The sequence below is a fragment of the Lineus longissimus genome, chromosome 1 (genome assembly GCF_910592395.1).
Source record: "Lineus longissimus chromosome 1, tnLinLong1.2, whole genome shotgun sequence".
Classification (NCBI taxonomy): domain Eukaryota; kingdom Metazoa; phylum Nemertea; class Pilidiophora; order Heteronemertea; family Lineidae; genus Lineus; species Lineus longissimus.
The window spans coordinates 12749161-12767797 of NC_088308.1; the positions used below are offsets into that span (position 1 = coordinate 12749161).

Sequence of the window (18637 nt, forward strand, 5' to 3'; positions counted from 1 at the left end):
TTACAACATGACAGAATTTCATGAAATTTATATGGTAGGTGTATTTGCTGTGGATACATCACGTCATATCACACAAGTTTTTTGTTTGACCCAATATTCAAGATCGCACCACATGTCAAAATTGACCAAAAAACATGAATTTGAAGGTAGTGTCTTCGTCAGTCTTTCACGACCCGCGAGCGTGTTCACAAGCGATTTGCGCCATAATTTGCTGTAGAAAGCATGCAGGTATTTGGTAGCAGACGTTCGATCTGAGCACCACCTTTCGAAAGGCTGGTGCGAAAATGCGGAATTACAGGTGAAACGAAGGGAATTCAAAGATTTCTAATGGAATACCTATTGTCGACCACAGCTCGACGATGACACCGTAAGATGAGAATTCTTCTGTCGACCCAGGGTCAACGATGGCTACCTAAGAGTTAATTAAAACCTTTTGAACATATCTAAAAAACTTTATTTTTAGAGATTCTACTTGCCATCTTCTCGCCAGCTGAACCGACTCTATTCAAAGACAAAGTCTCCTGTGTTCAATCATTTCAATGAAAGTCTGACTGGATCAACTACCATTCGAGCCTTTAAGCATCAATCTCGATTTTGTGATGAGTTGGAGCGAAGAATGGATAGGAATCTCATGCATTATTTTGCAATGTTTTCATCCAATAGGTAAAGTATTGATATGGGTGTAATTAGTGTTTTATAGTCCAAGACATCAAACTTCTCCAAATGCACCAAATCTGATCACTGGACATTGGATCACAGGCACATGAAGATCAAAGCACCAGCCCTACTGAAAACATTCATTACATAGTAGAAGGCATTTAGAAGTTTTTAAAAATTTTTAGCTCACCTCAGGGGAGCTTATACGACACCATGGCGTCCGTTGTCATCGTCGTCCATTAGCGGAGCACGTTTCGTCACCGCTAGGGCTAGATGTCTAAAACTGCAGCAGTGCATGATTACTCTGGCATGTCCAAATTTTGTCTATTGGCGCACCGCCAGAGCGGGTCATTTCCTGGAATTTCCTGGATATGATTTTCTGGTTGTTTAATCGAGATTCTCGATAAAGGAACAGTAATTCAAGTATGAATTATCTATTATAGAGCAGCTTTTTATGAAAATTGCCTTCTATTTATCGATTTTGAAGGGCCTACCACGGGACTATAACCAACATTCACAGTGCATGTTGCGCAATTATAACTACAGAAAGAAGTACCCAACAGTTCGCTGGTATTATTGCGCACTGTCCGCCGGTAAACTTACAACAAATCGTTGTCAATTGTAGCTCAAAGAAACTTTTTCGGGTTGGATGTGGTATATGATTAATAAAAAACTGCACTTGTGTCTGATCCGAGTATCCAGACTGCACAAGATGATTTACTACGACCGGAAAGCTCTCGAGCTTTCCGGCTGAAGAAAATCATCTCCTGCAATCTGGATACTCGGATCAGCCACTCATGCGGTTTTCTTATTGTATAATGTACAAGCCACATACTCAAGTGATAGAAATGCTTTACGACTGCACTATGCAGCCATAAATTACCAGTCAATTTGCCATACCTCGTGGTCAGTTTTGGAGTGCGGAACGATGGGCATATATTGCTATGGAAAAATGTGTATTTAAAGCCAAGATGTCAGCCAAATGTTTATATTTCAACAGTATGCTGGCGTTCACACACAGCCCGACCTCAGGGCAGGCACCTGATTATGCCACATCACCAATATAACGGCACATCTGCTAACCACACCTGCACCTCAGTATGGGAGACTCCAATGTGGGCAAGACTCAACTGACAAATCTTGTTTTGTTCAAAATTGTTCAACCTGTCAACAGGTCAGTTTCTAATAAAAACTCAGCAACCAAGCACAATAATACAGCCCGCCCCAAGGATTTTTATTGACCAATTACACGAGGCCTCCTTTTATCCAGGATATGGATAAGCAAATTGCCAAATTCTAGTTTGATAAGTGTTGTCAGTAGGGCCAGGGTTTTGATCTTATGTGTCAGTGATTGGATATGGATATGCTATGTTGAAAATATACTGGGCGTGTCAAAAACATGTTTGAAACTTTGAGACTTTAAGTCGTGCATCTTCAAATTGATTCAGTTTTGTTATGTTTCAGATGGTTAGGCTGCAGGTTGGAAATCCTTGGAAGTTTAGTGGTATTTGGTGCTGCTCTCTTTGCTGTACTCGGACGTAGCAGCCTTACTGGAGGCCTGGTTGGACTTTCCATAACATATGGATTAGAGGTGAGGCTCTGGTAGTTCAACCTGTTTCATTTGGACATCACAGTAATTGTAATTAATCTTTAGATCACACTCTTGCCCTGAACACATTGGTGTGTACACTCTAGCTCATATTAATATCAAAACCTATGATTTGTGTTATCTCCCAAAATACCAGACGGATTTTAATGTGGTATGCACAGGGTTGTCAGAAATTTTTTGGTCATATGAACATTGTGATAACGATGTAATGTGTTGTTGTTTTCATTATGCAGTCGAGCATTTTAAAAAGGTCAAGAAAAAAACTGTTATAGTTCGGGAATTCGACAAAAATATCACTAGTGCTGTAGTACAGTAAGAACTAAGACTTTCTGGGTGTTTTCATTTTCATATCTCATCAGGGTTCCGAGCTTTCATGTTTTTTCTGCAAAAATATCAACATGCAATAAATACTATTCCTATTGACATTTGAAAGAACCAAACCAAACGAAAACCTTGCACCTCCCATCCAACATCAGTACTCACCCGCATGGTCACAAGTCGATTTTACTATTGCATTCTTTTTCACTGTAATACTTAACTCAAAATAGATTAAATAAAGAAAACAGCCTCTTGTTATGGAATCATCGGCAAATTTAAACAGTGAGATAACTATTGGTAACCCGGTTTTGGCCTAAAAACCCATGAGACCACCTGTTGAGTGGGTTTCCAAAGGCCTAGAAAACTCCCCTTGTGATGTTTCAGCTAAAAGACGCATACAATTTTATATACCTTGTGGACAATCATTTTTCAGATTACTGAAAATCTCAACTGGATGGTACGAATGGCTACCAATATGGAGACAAATGTTGTTTCAGTTGAACGAGTGAAGGAATATGCAGAGGTGCAGAGAGAGGTTTGTACACAGATTTTGTTGAACTCACGTATGTACTGCATGCCCTGGAGACAGAGATGGAGACATGTATGTGTACACATCATTCAATTTGTTGTACTATGGAAAAGTTTGAAAGTCACAGTGTTGAAGTAAATCAAATGAAATATATCTCTTATCTTAAATGTCCGAATAAGATGGTTTAGGCACTTAATATATTTGACATAGTGCCTCGAGGCAGTTTTGATGAGAATCATGACCTTCTGTCAGCCTAGAGCAGGAACTGGATAAAAATTTTCAGGTTTTTATTCGCAATATTTTTCTACTATTTATTTGGTATTCCTGTTCAGAGCATCATAGTGCAGGCTATGATTCAACAAAATACTGGTCCTGATGTCATGACACAATGTACTATGAAGCATTGCAAAACACAAAATGTTATGTCATTGGCACGGATGACACAAACATCCCATAGCAAAGTTTAAACAAATGATGTTTAAACATAGTATTTATACCTTAGTGCTAGGCCCTTGGGCTCATTGTTTATAGTACATATTGTACTTAGTTACATACTTATCTTTAGTCTGATCTGACTCTCCACTTGGCCACAATGAGGCCATATCCAAAAATTCACCCTTAACTCTTTGAAACTGTTAAACGGCATTAGACGTTTGGGTAAATCAGGCACCAGTAACGTTGAACGACCTGTGCCCTTTGCATGCATTACTTTCTACAATCGGTTTGGCTGTGCTGGGCACTGCCTGGAATCGATCTGAGAGACATCTACAGTGATTCTAGATTACTGACAGCTTGTTCCAATATTTGTTCTTACTATGGTCGGGTGATGGTTGGGTGTATATGGTGGTGGTAGGTAGCAGACGATTTTCTGTCAAAATGTCGGGTCAATTTAGATTTACAGCCAATGAGGTTTTGGATGCCTTAGACAATGTTTTATTATGCAGTTTGTTGGTGGGGAGTTCTAGGAACATTTTCTGTGTTGTTTTTATGACTTTTTGTGGCTTCCTAGAAGAATCATAGTGGAATGTCTAGTTCCGCCAATCATTTCGGAATTCATTGAGGGGTGAAAACTATATTTCTTTAAAAAAATACTGTAAATCAGGTGTTTTACCCAAGTTGGAATGATATGAAGCAAAGAAAAGTACTCAGAAAGACCTTTCAGGAGATATATAATGCAAGTAGCATCGATGATTTTTTGTTTTTGTTGAAAGTAGTGTTTTTCAAGAAAAATCGCACGTTCCTGGTATTGCAACAGAAAAAAATGATGCGATCTCAAAGAGTTAAAAGTGCCCTGTTAAGTCCTTAACCCAATAGAGAATCCTATTCTTTTTTTTGCACTTTCCATCTGTAACTGCCTATTTTTTTGAGGATTTCACAAATTCCCATATGAATTTGTCAAGGATCTTGAGGTATCCAAATCATTAATATACAAGTTATATTCATATGAAAGCTGATACTCTAAATAATTCAAATATGCCCAAAAATTTGGAAGGGTCAGCTTTTGGTGACTTTTGGACTTGACCTGTGACCTGGACATCGATATTAGATTCCCCGTCATCCAGATGTCCTAAATCATCGTCAAAGTCATCGAGGCCAAATTCACTTGATCGCTATGGAAAGATGCAAATGGTGATCTTGCTGCACAAAAACGTCAGGTCCGCAATTTGGTTATTCACCATTGTGATTTTCCCCCGTGATTGAATAGAAACCCGCAAATTTTATTCATTATTTGGATAGCCCAGTGCATTCACTTAATGATATGAATACAATGATGTAGCCAGGGATTCCCAAGTAGGTTATTCCAGGCTGTTTTAAAGGACATCGTTGATAAGGCCGTTCAGGGCGGTCGTCGCGGCTGGTAGCAAGGTGGTCCAGGGCTGCAATGGCTTTATCGGGTAAATTAATAAATGTATCATCATGAAATTTAATGAGAGGAACATACAACCTACTAATGAAAGTCAAATGGGCTACATGTAACTCTAAACTTTCTACGAAGGTGGCATATTTCGTCATTATTTGTCCAAGAACAATAAATTTAGACTGGACATAAGATCTTGCATGACTTGAGCATTCAACTGTTAGGATTTCTACTGACCTGAGTCATGCAAGATCTTATGTCCAGTCTAAATTTATTGTTGAACTATCAGCCTACAATAGAAACACAATAACGTTGGCTCACATAAGAAGGCCACTGAAGGTGCAAACAGCTTTCTCATATCGTTATTCATCTTCAGCATTACCACTCTTTGTCAGAATAACGCAAGTTAAAGTAAATTTCGTACGATGAATACAATGGCTATCATGCCATTCAGTCGGTATCAAAGGAATAATGCATCATCTAGTCTTACGCAAATTTTTTAGTGGAAGCCTATTGCGGGCCCTATTGCTCACATGTTCATCAGGGCGAATCAGGATAATTGATCTGTACCGGATTTATAAACAGGAAATGAGAACGTATATTTTCACCGCCCAAGAAAATGCAGAAAGTAGGCTAAAGCGCTCGTCATGCGAAATCCCCTTGGTCCATAGACAGCTTTATTGATGTATGTGTTTTTATTTCTAGGATGAATGGTACAGGAAGGATTATAATGTCCCAACGAACTGGCCAAGCTACGGCAATGTAGCATTTGAGCATTATTCTACACAATATCGAACAGGGCTGGATTTGGTTCTTAAAGGTGTTAGCTTCCACATAAAGGGAGGTGAAAAGGTCAGTTTTTAATATTCCAAAGCTGCATGCCTAGTTATTCACATAATATTCACCTATATACCTTTATCTTAGTCATAGCATGCTCGTTGTGACATCTCACCTTATGGGAGTCTATACACTAACGCAGTGTCAGTCGTCTGTCGTAGTCGTCTGTATTTTGTTGATAAAACATTGGCATGTTTCTTAACTACTAGGGCTATGAACTTGAAACATTGTTCACAGGTCGCCCAAGGTCAGGTGATCACTGAGTGAATTTCGGTCTGATCTCATCCTTACTTGGCCAAAAGTAGAAACCTAAAAATCGTGATATCACTCTTATAAGTGATTCGTTTCACTAAAAAATGTATGGTAGGTTCTCCTAGCAAGGATACATCCAATACGATCCAGGTTTTTGATTTGACCTCATTTTTAAGGTCACAGAGGTCAAATGGCATAAATTCGTCGTTTGAGTGTAACTATGGCACGTTTCTCAACCGCTAAAGCTATGAACTTGAAATTAGCGTCATATAACCTCTGGACGCTGAATTGTGGTCTGATCTGATTCCCGACTTTGCCACCAGGGGGCCACAACTAAAAAAGTTAAAGAGTGCGATATCTTGCCTATTATGTCCCTGCTTAACACTTTCAGCACAAAACGGGTAGATCTATGTCTGGCCACTTAACACGTTTAGCGTCAAACGACGTAGATCTTTGTCGACTTAAAATGAATAGACAATTCAAGCCATAAAAATGCATGAAAATAAGCTTCAAATACATTGAAACTACACCCCCTCCATCTCTCCTCAGTAATTCAAACAAACACTGGTGGTAAGGCCTTGGCCACTCTGTCGGAAGAAGTTAGTTTGACAGGGTTCCTTATCAGTATATAACACAGCGAAAAGTCAAAAGTCGGTTAACTTTGGGATAATTTTGAGCTTATATTGCCCATCTTCGAGGGGTGATTTCTGAATAACCAAGGAACAGATCGTTTTTATTGCAGGTGTGGATATCAAAGCTGGCATATCTGTGAATATTTATATGATTGGTTTTGGGGGTCAGCTGTCTTTGCAAAAAAAAATTATGTGAATAAAACAATTACTTTTTAGGGGGGGGGCACTGCCTCATTTTTGGCTCACCGTAGGGGAGTCTTAACAATACCGCAGTGTCCGTCGTCCGTCATCGTCAGTCGTCGTCGTCGTTGTCCGTCGTATCCTAGTTCAAAAACAGTGGCACGTTTTTTAACCGCTAGGCCTATGAACTTAAAACTTTGTACACATGACCCCCTAGGTCAGATGACCCGTGACACTAAATTTCTGTCCGATCTGATTCTCTACTTGGCCACCAGGGGCCCAAATGTGGATATCTAAAAAGTGTGATATCTCGCTTATTAGTGACTTGTTTTCGATAAAACTTTTGTGATAGGTACTCATAGCAAGGATACATCATATATCTGACTGGTTTTTAATTTGATCTACTTTTCAAGGTCGCAGAGATCAAATGGCGTAAATTGGCCGTTTGAGTGTAACTATGGCACGTTTCTCAACCACCAAAGCTATGAGCTTGAAACTTGGTACATATAACCCCCTATATCAGATAACCTCTGGTGCTGAATTTCAGCCTGATCTGATTCTTGACTTTGCCACCAGGGGGCCAAAACAGAAAAAGTAAGAAGTGCAATAGCCTTCTTATTAGCAAATTGTTTTTGATGAAATTTTTATGGCAGGGACCCCTAGCAAGGTTACCTCAGATGTTGCACGATTTTTCGGATTTGACCTACTTTTTAATGTCGCAGAGGTCAAATGGCGTAAATTTGCCGTTTGAGTGTAACTATGGCAAGTTTCTCAACCGCAACAGTAATGAACTTGAAACTTTGAACAAATGACCCCCAAGGTCAGTTGACCTTTTAGACTGAATTTTGGTTCGGTCTGATTATTGACTTGGCCACCAGGGGGCCCAAACTCAAAACTCAAAAAGTGTGATTTCTCGCTTATTACTGATTTGTTTTTCATGGTAGGTACTCCTAGCAAGGATACATCACATATCTTACGGGTTTTTGATTTGACCCACCTTTCAAGTTCACAGAGGTCAAAGTTGAAAACTTTACCGTTCTTGGTACGTTTTGTCGTTGTTCAATGTAAAGAGTTTTAATTTTGTGTAATGATGCATCTAAGAAGCCACTATTTGTATGCCAAGTTTCAGCCAGATCGGAATTCAAATATGGCCGAAATTGCATGTTTTGTGGGTTTTTCCTCGTATTGTGGCAATCCAAAGGTCGTGAGTTCAAACCCCGGTCAAGAACAGCCAAAAATATTTTTATTTTTCATCTTTTCCTTTTTTCTTTTCTGAGTTCTATCTTACATTTTCTTCATTTTTTTATTTATTTGGTGCCATAGATTTAATTAGGCGGCCATCTTGGAAATCGTTTTTTGCCGATTGCTGTAGTGTAACGAGTGATGAAATTGTTATGGTCAGGTGGATGTGTCTACATCACATATCACCCTGGTTTGTTATTTGACCTACCTGTCAGGGTCACTGAGGTCAAAGTTAAAAATATATTCACCATTGTCATACTGTAGCACTTTCTGTAACTGTCTACTAAAAATACTTATGGTCAACTGCTGCATAAATAGGTAGGTGGTGTTGGTATTTCTGTATCACATATGTATGAAGGATAGTTGCACATCAGCAAAAATAGTCTGGGGAGTTTGCAAAATTCGTCGGGGAGGGGGGGGGCATTTGTTTGCCATTTTGGTTATTTTCAAGTGCAAATTGTGGAATACACAGGCATGACATTCAGTTTTACTTATTTCCATTGAAAAGATGAGGTGTTTCTTAACAAGTGTAAATACTTTTCAGGGGGGGGGGGGCTCTCGCTCATTGGGGGAAATCTGCATGGGGGTTGAGTATCGGTCAAAGTTGAGGGGGGGTGTATTATGGGGGAATTATACCCTTTTCCTCCATCACATAACATAATAACTGGCCAATAAATAGTATTTATTACCATTGAAATCAGAAGAGAACATATCAACGAAACTGCACAGAAAATAATGGTGGGATTATCTCTTCTGGAAGTATTTTTTCAATTCTAAATAGATATTTGGTGGTGTGGAATTAATCCTGCTTAAGAATCATGCTACATGTATAGTATATAGGTCGTACCAAGGTGGGTATGACATGTGCTGTATCGTTGCTTTGAGTACCTACCATAATAATATCGTCGAAAACAAGTCGCTAATAAGCGAGATATTGCACTTTTTGGCTCAACGTAGGGGAGTGTAGACAACACCGCTGTGTCCGTCGTCTGTATCCTGTTTTAAAAACAGTGGCATGTTTCTTAAACGCTAGGGCTATAAACTTGAAACTTTATACAGACATGACCGCCAGACCCCGTTAGCGAAAGATGAGCAAAATAGGTGGAATGCCTCTCAGCTGGATGTTTATAATAGGTCAGATAAGCTGATTGATTGCACTCCAAGGCCTTCCTCCTAGACATCTGCTATTGCACTACAGACACCACCTGCTGTGTTAGGTTTACCTGTCTTACTCACGGCCGTTAGACAACAATGTGCCTTAACAATTTATTTGATCACATGACTCCTGTGGAATCTCCGATCTGATTGGTTGATCTGCAAACATGACGCCTTCGTGGTAATTTGCATGATTTATGAAGTAATTTGACCAACTTTGTAACTTGACCAACTTTGTAACTTGACCAACTTTGAACGCGTCGATTATGATAATAAAAGGGAGGGACCCAAATCGGAAGTGAATAATAATTAGGTCATGTGCCAGGAATGGTTACTGCGTAATCAATTTTTGGGTACTTCGTCAACTGGCGGAGAAATTTGCTGATGCGCCAAATCCCGTGCGAGTTTCTTCGATATTTCGCCGGAAAATCAGTTTAAAACAGGTAAGATCGGTTCATATGCCAAGAATTCGTACATGGTAACGAAGAACCAATATCGAGGGACTCTTATGAACCAAGAATAGAAACTAGCAAGTCTTTATAAACGTAAACAGAATGATGAAAAGGGAAAATTATATGGTAATTTCTCATCTTGGTGGTGTATGCTACAATGTGGAACCAACTACACGGCTCGTCGATGGTGTAGCAGGAGATTTGCTTGACCAACTTTGAAAATCGCGAGCCCGGATCTCCTGGTCGTATTCCTTATTATATACCAAGCCACTTTGGTTACTCAACCCGCCGTTGGCGCGGTGGTCGGCAGGCTATTCATAGTAACAAGACCGAGGGATTTCTCCACAAGTAAAAATTACCTAGCTAACGGCCGTGTACTGGGTTCATTACACTTGGTGCAATATGGGTATGTGGATTATATCGAATGCACTCAATGTGTTGCTGAATTCGTGCCATGAATTGTTATATAATGTTATATAATGATGAGTCATGGATTGGTCAAGGAACAGTTGCTTCAATGATTGTGATGCAGAGAAGCAGTGTATGCTTCTGCATTGGTTTCTATCTGATGTCCATGAAATTTTCGTTCAAAGTCACTCTACAAACCCTTGGCAGATTTGAAGCAATATTCCTGTTTGTCACTGTTACAATACACCTTGGGATTTCACCCCAGACTGACCATAAAATTCCTAGGCCAAGGTCTGCATGGTCTGTGTGTTAACAGAACAAGTAAAGATGAAACAGCATGCTTCATGCTAAACCAAGGAGGATACCGCGGTGACGTCACGGCTTTTCCAAGATGGCGCTGCATATTGTAAACAAACTCGATTCACGGCCAAGGGAAAATCAAGTCATCAAAAAAGTTAGATTTTTCGCATCAAATCAGAGTTATTAGTACTTTTCTGCTATGAAATAAGTCTTCAGACAATAAGCTATCATTTGAATAATGAAAAGTGCTGTTTTGATGGGGAAAAATAGGGTTTTTTAAACCAAATAGCCGGCACCGATCTTCCAAAATTAGCGATGGTTTCAAAACAGTCTCCCAGATATGGGGCAATCTCTTCATTATCATAATGGGATTTGGAGGCATGTTTACAGATTTTACAAGTTCAAGACCTGTAATACCTAAAACTCGCATAGATCCCCATAGATCCCCTCTATTTGTCGAGTTAGCGCCCCTGTAAGATCATGCATTTTCGGACACTAGAACGAAATCTTCCTGCGGATATCGCGGTTTCGGTGATGATTTAAGGAGAAATTGACTGTTCTCAGAGTTGTATGGGACAGAAATGAGTTCATAATTCATGAATACATGAATATATTATGATATGGGCGGGCTTCTAAGTCAAAACAATAACAAACTCAACTGCATCTCTACCGTGTATCGCGTAGTGCATTGCCTAGTGTATTTCGTAGTGTATTTTAGCGGAGACATTATTTCCCATAATTTCCGCACTTTGGCCACGCCAAACGTCTTTTTTATTCGTGGAAGTTAATCTGCTCTGTAAATTTTATTCTACACAGGAAGAATCCATACTAGGTATTGCAATATTTCATGTCTATTGGTGTTTTAGTGTACAGGAGCGCACCAGACAGTGAGACGTGGAGAAGTGTTCAGCGCTGGTGCTGTCAGTAGACTGAATCTGATTGGCCATAGCGATCACTAATATGGGTCGGGATCACGTGATGTGACGTCACCGCGGTATCCTCCTTGATGCTAAACTGGACATTGCAGGATAGGCAGTATATCCACACCTGATGCATTGCAATTTTTTTAGTTTAAGTTGAAATTGGACGGATAGTTCTGACCTGGCTACAGGGAGTCTGTGTCAGTAAGTAGGCCACGCAATAGCATACATTATATAGGTCGCAGGGATGTGTACTATTTTCAAGTTAGGTCGAGATAGAGGCAAGGCTCCTCTCCTAAGAGTAAGGGTGGGGGTGGTCAAATTCGGATGGATAACAGTGAGCCCAGGGTAATCTAGTTGTACCCCATTCTGTCCCACCGCTTTGCACACGATCGCTCTTCGCAGGGCGGAACAATATATTGTTTAAAGCCTTCAAGGCCCCTACATCATTATTGTTTACAGGCCTAACTTAAAAAGCAAGGTACATGTTTTAACCAGTCTGATGAAAAACTATGAAAAAAAAAAATGTTTTTTTCACATAGGCCTACTATAAACAAACAGTCCGAAAAAGCAGTTACATCCTGCACCATGATCAACTACAATATTGCAATATAGAAACAAGCATCCGACAGGACCAATCAGGTCTTCATCTGAAGCATTGCCATTAGGCCTACATTGAGTACACTCTGATTTTGTCAGATGATGTGCCACTTACAGGCAGGAGTAACGATAACAAATTCTGTAACACCTGCTGTGGTAGGTCAGCCAGACATGCCATAGGAGATTAGGCTAGACGCAAGGGCCCAACGCGCCGCGTAGCGGCAAAAAAGCGAAGCTGGCGAAACATTTATAACGGGTCACCGTCACTTTTTATTGGACTTATAGCGCATTTACGGGGTTGCAACTATTTTGCTTTATAGTGTCACCAGGAAAGAAAAGCATGCGACCTAACGCCGATCTATTTGTATAAAGTGATAATTTGAAGGTATATAGTAGGAAATATCAATAAAATAATCATTCCATGTCGTCTTTTGAGGGCATTTTTGATTGTAAAAAATATATGTGTACGTCACCGTAGTCTCTGCAATGATAATTTTATCAGAGCAGTCTCGCGCAAGTAGAAGTTCTTTACCTATTAGTTCTTCACTTATTAGTCTCAACGTCTGGCGCAAAGCCAGACGTTTTCCATTACGATTTCACTACGATGTTTGACAAGAAGGAGCAGTGCGCGAGATATGCTAATGAGCAGACTTCCCTCGCTTGAGTTTCTGAAGAATGTTCCATATCGCGCTAAGCTCATCACTGCTGATTATGACAGGCGTGCAACGGTAGGTATTTGCTCCCCAACTTCCACCCTAATACGGTACAATAAGTTACCATTTGATGGGAATGGGACAATGCCCTCACTGTGTATGGAGTCATAGGGATAAGAAGACATTATTCATTAGTGTTGGTACAAGTGATTTTGCCCAAAAAGCATGTGCATTCAAAAAACAAAATATGCAAGGTATCACGTACATGACCATGACGACGTTCAGAAAGTGCACTGGCCAGTGCATACCCTATGGCTATGTACTAGTAAACATGGTAAACATGAACAACATCATTATTCATCGGCAGTTCATTTTACTCCGAGCTTTTCCTGAAACATATAGCCATGATGATTAGGCCTACCATGTACCATGACATGACCAATAACAGCACTAGATCATGTAGATGTCAACAAGTTCACATGAACCGTATAATCCCGCATGGCGCATGTGGGGCATGCGTCTAAACCAAAGCCCCAAAATCACTTGTTTTGGTCTATTTCACTTGTGTTTCCCCCGTCTCCCAGTCCATAATACATTTACAGTTTACAATCCCCGATCATGGCCCAACAAAAGGTCATCGGTTGACTAAAGGAACACAACTGTTCAATGGATTTATAGTTGAATGCGATCAAACTACGTCTTTTCAATCGTGGATTGTAAATTTAACCCCATGGGCCTAGGGAAGGCCCTATAACAATACTTTCGACACAGTTATTATCTCCGCTGCCTCCACCATGTTACACGCAGTGCTCACTGCTGATTTTAAAAAATGCACCACCTAGTCAAAACAGGACATATGTTCTTCTAGGAATAGATCTCTTTCCAATATTTCGTCATTCCACTATCGTCATCACCTCATGATACTTTCATTGACATTACAGGCACACATCCACAGAGCACTCTTCAAATCATCTACACAGTGGTTATCCAACTAGGATTATAAAGGTAATTTCTAAGCCCCGCACAGTGGGTTTCACTCTTGATAAAGGGGCACTATTGCTAGCAGCTTGGTAGGCAAGATAAAGTTAGACGAAGTAGCCGATAGGGGTCTCTCACCCCTCAAAGTCCGTCACAACTATTCAAGCTTGTACAAGGAATACATGCAGCGCTGACTCTCACAAGACCCAATGGGAATGTCGCACAGTCATCTGTCAAAAACAAGACCTATGTTGTAGTATGATCTCTTGCCAATATTTAATAATTGCACTATCGTCATCACCTCATCATACTTCATTGACATTGCAGGCACACATTGACATAGACCACTGTTGCAATGAACGACACAGTCGCTATCCAAGTAGCATTATAGAGGTAATTATCATTATCATACCTCATTAGCATGTGAACCAATCGCGTCGCGTCCTTTGCGATCACGGCAAAGCCTCATGGAATAATGTCTTTCACCGTTGAATAATTTTTCATATTCCATGCCTACAACTTCAATTTCTTCATATTCCATGGCTAGAAGTTCAATACTAATATAATATCCAAGATAAAGTTACAAGAAGTAGTCAATAGGGGTCTCTCACCTCTCACTGTATGTCCACACTATTCACGCTTGTACGAGGAATACATTCAATGCTGAATCTAACAACACCCAGTGCCCTTACTCTGTATATTATAGTCACTGGAAGATGGCCCATTTCACTCCTTGCTTCTACTTCACCTATAGTCTCATTGCATACGCCTCAGTTCTATGATATCACATTCACTTTCAGCTGTCATGCAACGCAACAACTGTGCTATCTGCCATCGCACATCAACGAAGAAGTGCAGCCGCCCACATTCCACCTCACATCTGTCCGACCAGCTGCAATCCTCGAGGACGCCCCACTGTACCACGATTTCACTACGATGTTTGACAAGAAGGAGCAGTGCGCGAGATAGGCTAATGAGCAGACTTCCCTCGCTTGAGTTTCGGAAGAATGTTCCATATCGCGCTAAGCTGACCACTGCTGACCATGACAGGCGTGCATTGGACTGGTACAGGTTGGAACTGAACATTGAATATGCTGGCGGTGACGCTTTCTGATGAGAAGTTGGTCGTGACTGATGCAGTATTGTTGGACTTGTCCACAGCATCGTTCAATCATTGCTCTCTGAGCTGCCTTGATTCTGTACTTACCCAAATACTAAGACCAAATGCCTGTTGACTGTGCTTTAAGAGAGACTGGCGCCATGCCTAGAGATATGACTGACCCCTATTGGCAAATTTGTATGACTTTATCTTGCCTACCTAGCTGCTGCCTATAGTCTCCCTTTAACTGCGGAACACTTCAAATTCGATAAAATGCCATGTTCCACCTTTTAATGTGTTCAGACCGCCATTTTCAAAATAATCAAGTCAGGACACTGCCTTCTAGTCTCATAATAAATTTTGCTTTCCTCAATAATAACATTTCTTCTTCTTCAATGCTTTCATCATTCCAAACTTCTCCTCCTCTGACTTTTACAGGGGTACAGTCATGGCAATCAAAACCCAAATACTGAGACCAAATGCCTGTTGACTGTGCTTTAAGAGAGACTGGCGCCATGCCTAGTCTCTCTTAAAGCACAGTCAACAGACACCAACCCCCTCAGACTCAGAAACCACAAACGCCCAACCCTTCCTGCTACCTTAATACTTCTGGATTGCGCTAATCTCTGATCACGCCTGATTACCCTAATAACAACATCATCGGGCAATTCAAAGAGAAACTCCAACATCACGGCCTCAAGGCATTTGCCTTTGCAGCCTGAGGTTCGCTTTTTAACCTTCGCTAACGGGATCTGGCTGTAATGTAACTCCCCAATGTCAGGTTACCTCGATCTGAATCTCGTCTTGGCCACCAGGGGCCAAAAGTAAAAACCTAAAAAGTGTGATATCTCGCTTATCTCGTTTTTTCGCTATATTTTTTATTGCAGGTACTCCTAGCAAGGATACATCACATATCATACCGGTTTTTGATTTGACCTAATTTTCAAGGGCGCAGAGGTCAAATGGCGAAAAATGCCCGTTTGTGGGTTACTATGGCACGTTTCTCAACCACTGAAGCTATGAACTTTAAATTTTGTACACGTTAGTGGAAACATCAAATATTATACGTGTTTTTGATTTGACTTAATTTTCAAGGTCGCAGAGGTTAAATGGCGTGAATTGGCCATTTGAAGGTAACGATGGCACTTTTTTAACCGCTAAAGCTCTGAACTTGATATTCAGCCTTTTAAACCCTGTCGCCCGGTATTCCGTCATGACATCACGTGTGTCATAAACCCTGAAACCAGTACACCGGCATCCACGTGTACCTGTTTACACACGATGTTTGGCGGCAACCGCGGGAACCAATCAGAATAGTTCTTTCATATAGCCTTAGGCAAGCACAGCTGAAGGCCATTTCATGCAGATTTAGAATGTTTTGTTCCATTTTTTTCGATTTTGAGGCGTTTTTCATGGAGTAAAATGGCCAGGAGGTTTGATATGTTAGATGAAAGTGGTTCGGAGAATGGATTAGGTGACAGTAATTATGACTTTCCAGACGATTTTGAGTCGGAAAGCAATGACGAAGATGTGACTGATGGTTTTGATTATACTGCAAGCATTGCCAGCGGTGTACATGGTGGTATCTGGTACCCACCCAAATAGTTGTTTTTTTGTGGTACATTGTCCCCTCTAGCAATCCTAACTATACAAAGTCATCCTTCAGCGTTCTCCAACTTTCAGAAATCCGCCTTGGCCAGCGAGTGCTGTAGGCGGTAGCTGTTGCGCAAATGGCGGGTCCGGGGTACTCCCCCGGAAAAATTTCTAAATTTGGGAGGCTTAGACGTAATTTTCTGGTACCTGAGGAGAGGATTTTGACGTTTTTTTTGTAGCTTTGTCATGGGGCATTTCTGTGTGCGACAGAAGCTTTGAGCGCCGGACGCAGAAAGAACAGACAGAAAGTCGCAAATTCGCCGGGCTGGCAGTAGGCTACTCGAGCCGCTACGTAAGCGTTCGCCTACTGTCATTAAGAAATTTTGAGCAAGCAATCACAATTCCAACCAATAGAATAAAAATATGCAGGCTTACTCAGTCAGTAGCGATATCCACTTCGCGCGCCCAACTCAACTGCACTGCCCGAAGTGCTACCATTACTATCCACGTGTTCCGGCAGACGACGGTCGGCCAATAACAATCACCAGTAGCCTTGGCAAGGAGGTCAAGGGAGTGGACAAAAGCGCACCTGTATGATCGGCTAGCGGCAGAGCGGGGAAGGTTGTTTTTAATTATGATAAAAAGAGATCATAGACTAAACAAGTGTGCTTGCAGGTGTGCCGCAGGTGGATGATAATAACTGTCGGCGTAAAATCAGCAGTCTCTTTCAATTGATATACAGGGTACAACGGGATTAAACGAGAAGATATGTGATACGTGATTTCAATTTTATTTGGCTTGGCGGGTGAAAAATCCGGCAAGGCGGCAAAGGATGGCAACTTGGCGGGCGAGTCACTGGAAATTTTCGGGATGGTGGCCTTTGGTCCGCCAGGGCAATTAATGGGGTTGGAGAACGCTGCACCTTGGTGTGATATACCTTGAAGCAGTCCTACTAAAAAAATTACCCTTGGCTAAGGTACAGTAAGGTATTTGTATGTCGTTGTAGGGTTACCTCTTTGATGCCGCAGATCGAGTATACTTTGTTTTGTGTTTAGATCACTGTAAAAATTAATTCAGTTGTCAGAATGGATCACAGATGTCACTGTTGTTTCACTATAGGTTCTGGGCTTATGCTCTATCAATTTTGGGACTAGATGGCATACTTTGGAGCAGCAATTAGTTGAATTGAGGGTGATGACCGCCCCTGCAAAAATAGGGGTCGCTGTGAAACAAGTGAATAACGGAGGAAATAGATAAGTCATGGAACTTTTTTTGTCATTTTTACATGTGTGTAGAGAGATTTCAGGCAAGTTGGATGACTTTCAATCAATCGGTGTGAATGAATTGGCATGTTTTTGCTGAAAAGGGGTCTCAGCGAATTCGCGAATGATTTTCAAGGGGGCGAAAAATATAGATTTTCAGAATTTCACATCTCGAAGATGAACAGAGTGATTTTGAAAAAACTGAATTGCAAATTAAAGAGTAAATCAGTATCTCTCTATATCTGAAAAGTAAAAGTGCATTCGATAATTAGTTCTTTTTTTAAAAATCCCCAAAAAAGGCTATTTTTCAGATTTATGTCGCGGCATCAAAGAGTTGATAAGGGAGCCCGGGCCAAACTACCCCCTCATGTATCTTAGAATACCCTACAAATAACTAACAGTACTCAAGCGAAGGGTAATTTTTGTAGGGGCCATCACACAGAGGGGTATTTTTTAGTAGGTCCATTGCACAGAGGGGCACTGTGAAGAAGCGAGTACGTTTCACCGTCGCCATTGTTCTCTATACAGCTAAGGCACGTCGCAAAAGGAGCGGGAATACACTCGGGAAGCACATCTGTGGAATCCCCACTTCATCGTGGGTCATTGGAAACTGTTTCAATTACGAGGACATATACTGTCCCTGTGATGAACTTACGAAAAATCAGAAAGTTCCGTCGTGGGCTCTTGTAGGATAAGACAAAAAATGTGGCTTTTCCGACAAGGCCAGTCAAAAAGTTAAGAAACGTGCCATAGTTACACTCTAAAGGCCAGTTTACTGCATTTCACCTATTTGACCTTGAAAAGTAAGTCAAATCAAACCCGTGATATGTAATGCATCCTTGCTTAGAGAACCTACCTTTTTTTTCCATAACATGACATTCCACAACTCTCCAACAAACGAAATTGATATCTGGACATTTTGGGAGAAATGAGAGACATTTCCAAGAGAGGTACAACTGTACAAAAAGCGACGAAAGAGGACATAAACGACAAAAAGTCATGATTTTGCAGCCAACTGCACCAAGTTCAAAGACCAGCCCTGGCCAGATTAAGCAAGCTATGGAGCTGAACATTTAGGATGTGATTAAGAAATATCTTTGCTG

General features: G+C 40.9%; 1 protein-coding gene across 5 annotated transcripts in view; it reads left to right on the top strand.

The window, feature by feature from the left end:
* Window positions 1-18637, top strand: part of LOC135488430 (multidrug resistance-associated protein 1-like) — a 312354-nt gene that overhangs the window by 247133 nt on the left and 46584 nt on the right. For all 5 annotated transcript variants that reach the window (XR_010446979.1, XM_064773049.1, XM_064773066.1 and 2 more), the window contains 4 exons: window positions 464-663; window positions 2122-2248; window positions 3018-3119; window positions 5677-5823. Coding sequence is in view for 4 of the 5 variants with exons in the window: in XM_064773049.1 (XP_064629119.1) it covers window positions 464-663; window positions 2122-2248; window positions 3018-3119; window positions 5677-5823 (576 nt within the window). In the remaining variant the exon portion in view is untranslated. The remainder of the gene's footprint in view (window positions 1-463; window positions 664-2121; window positions 2249-3017; window positions 3120-5676; window positions 5824-18637) is intronic.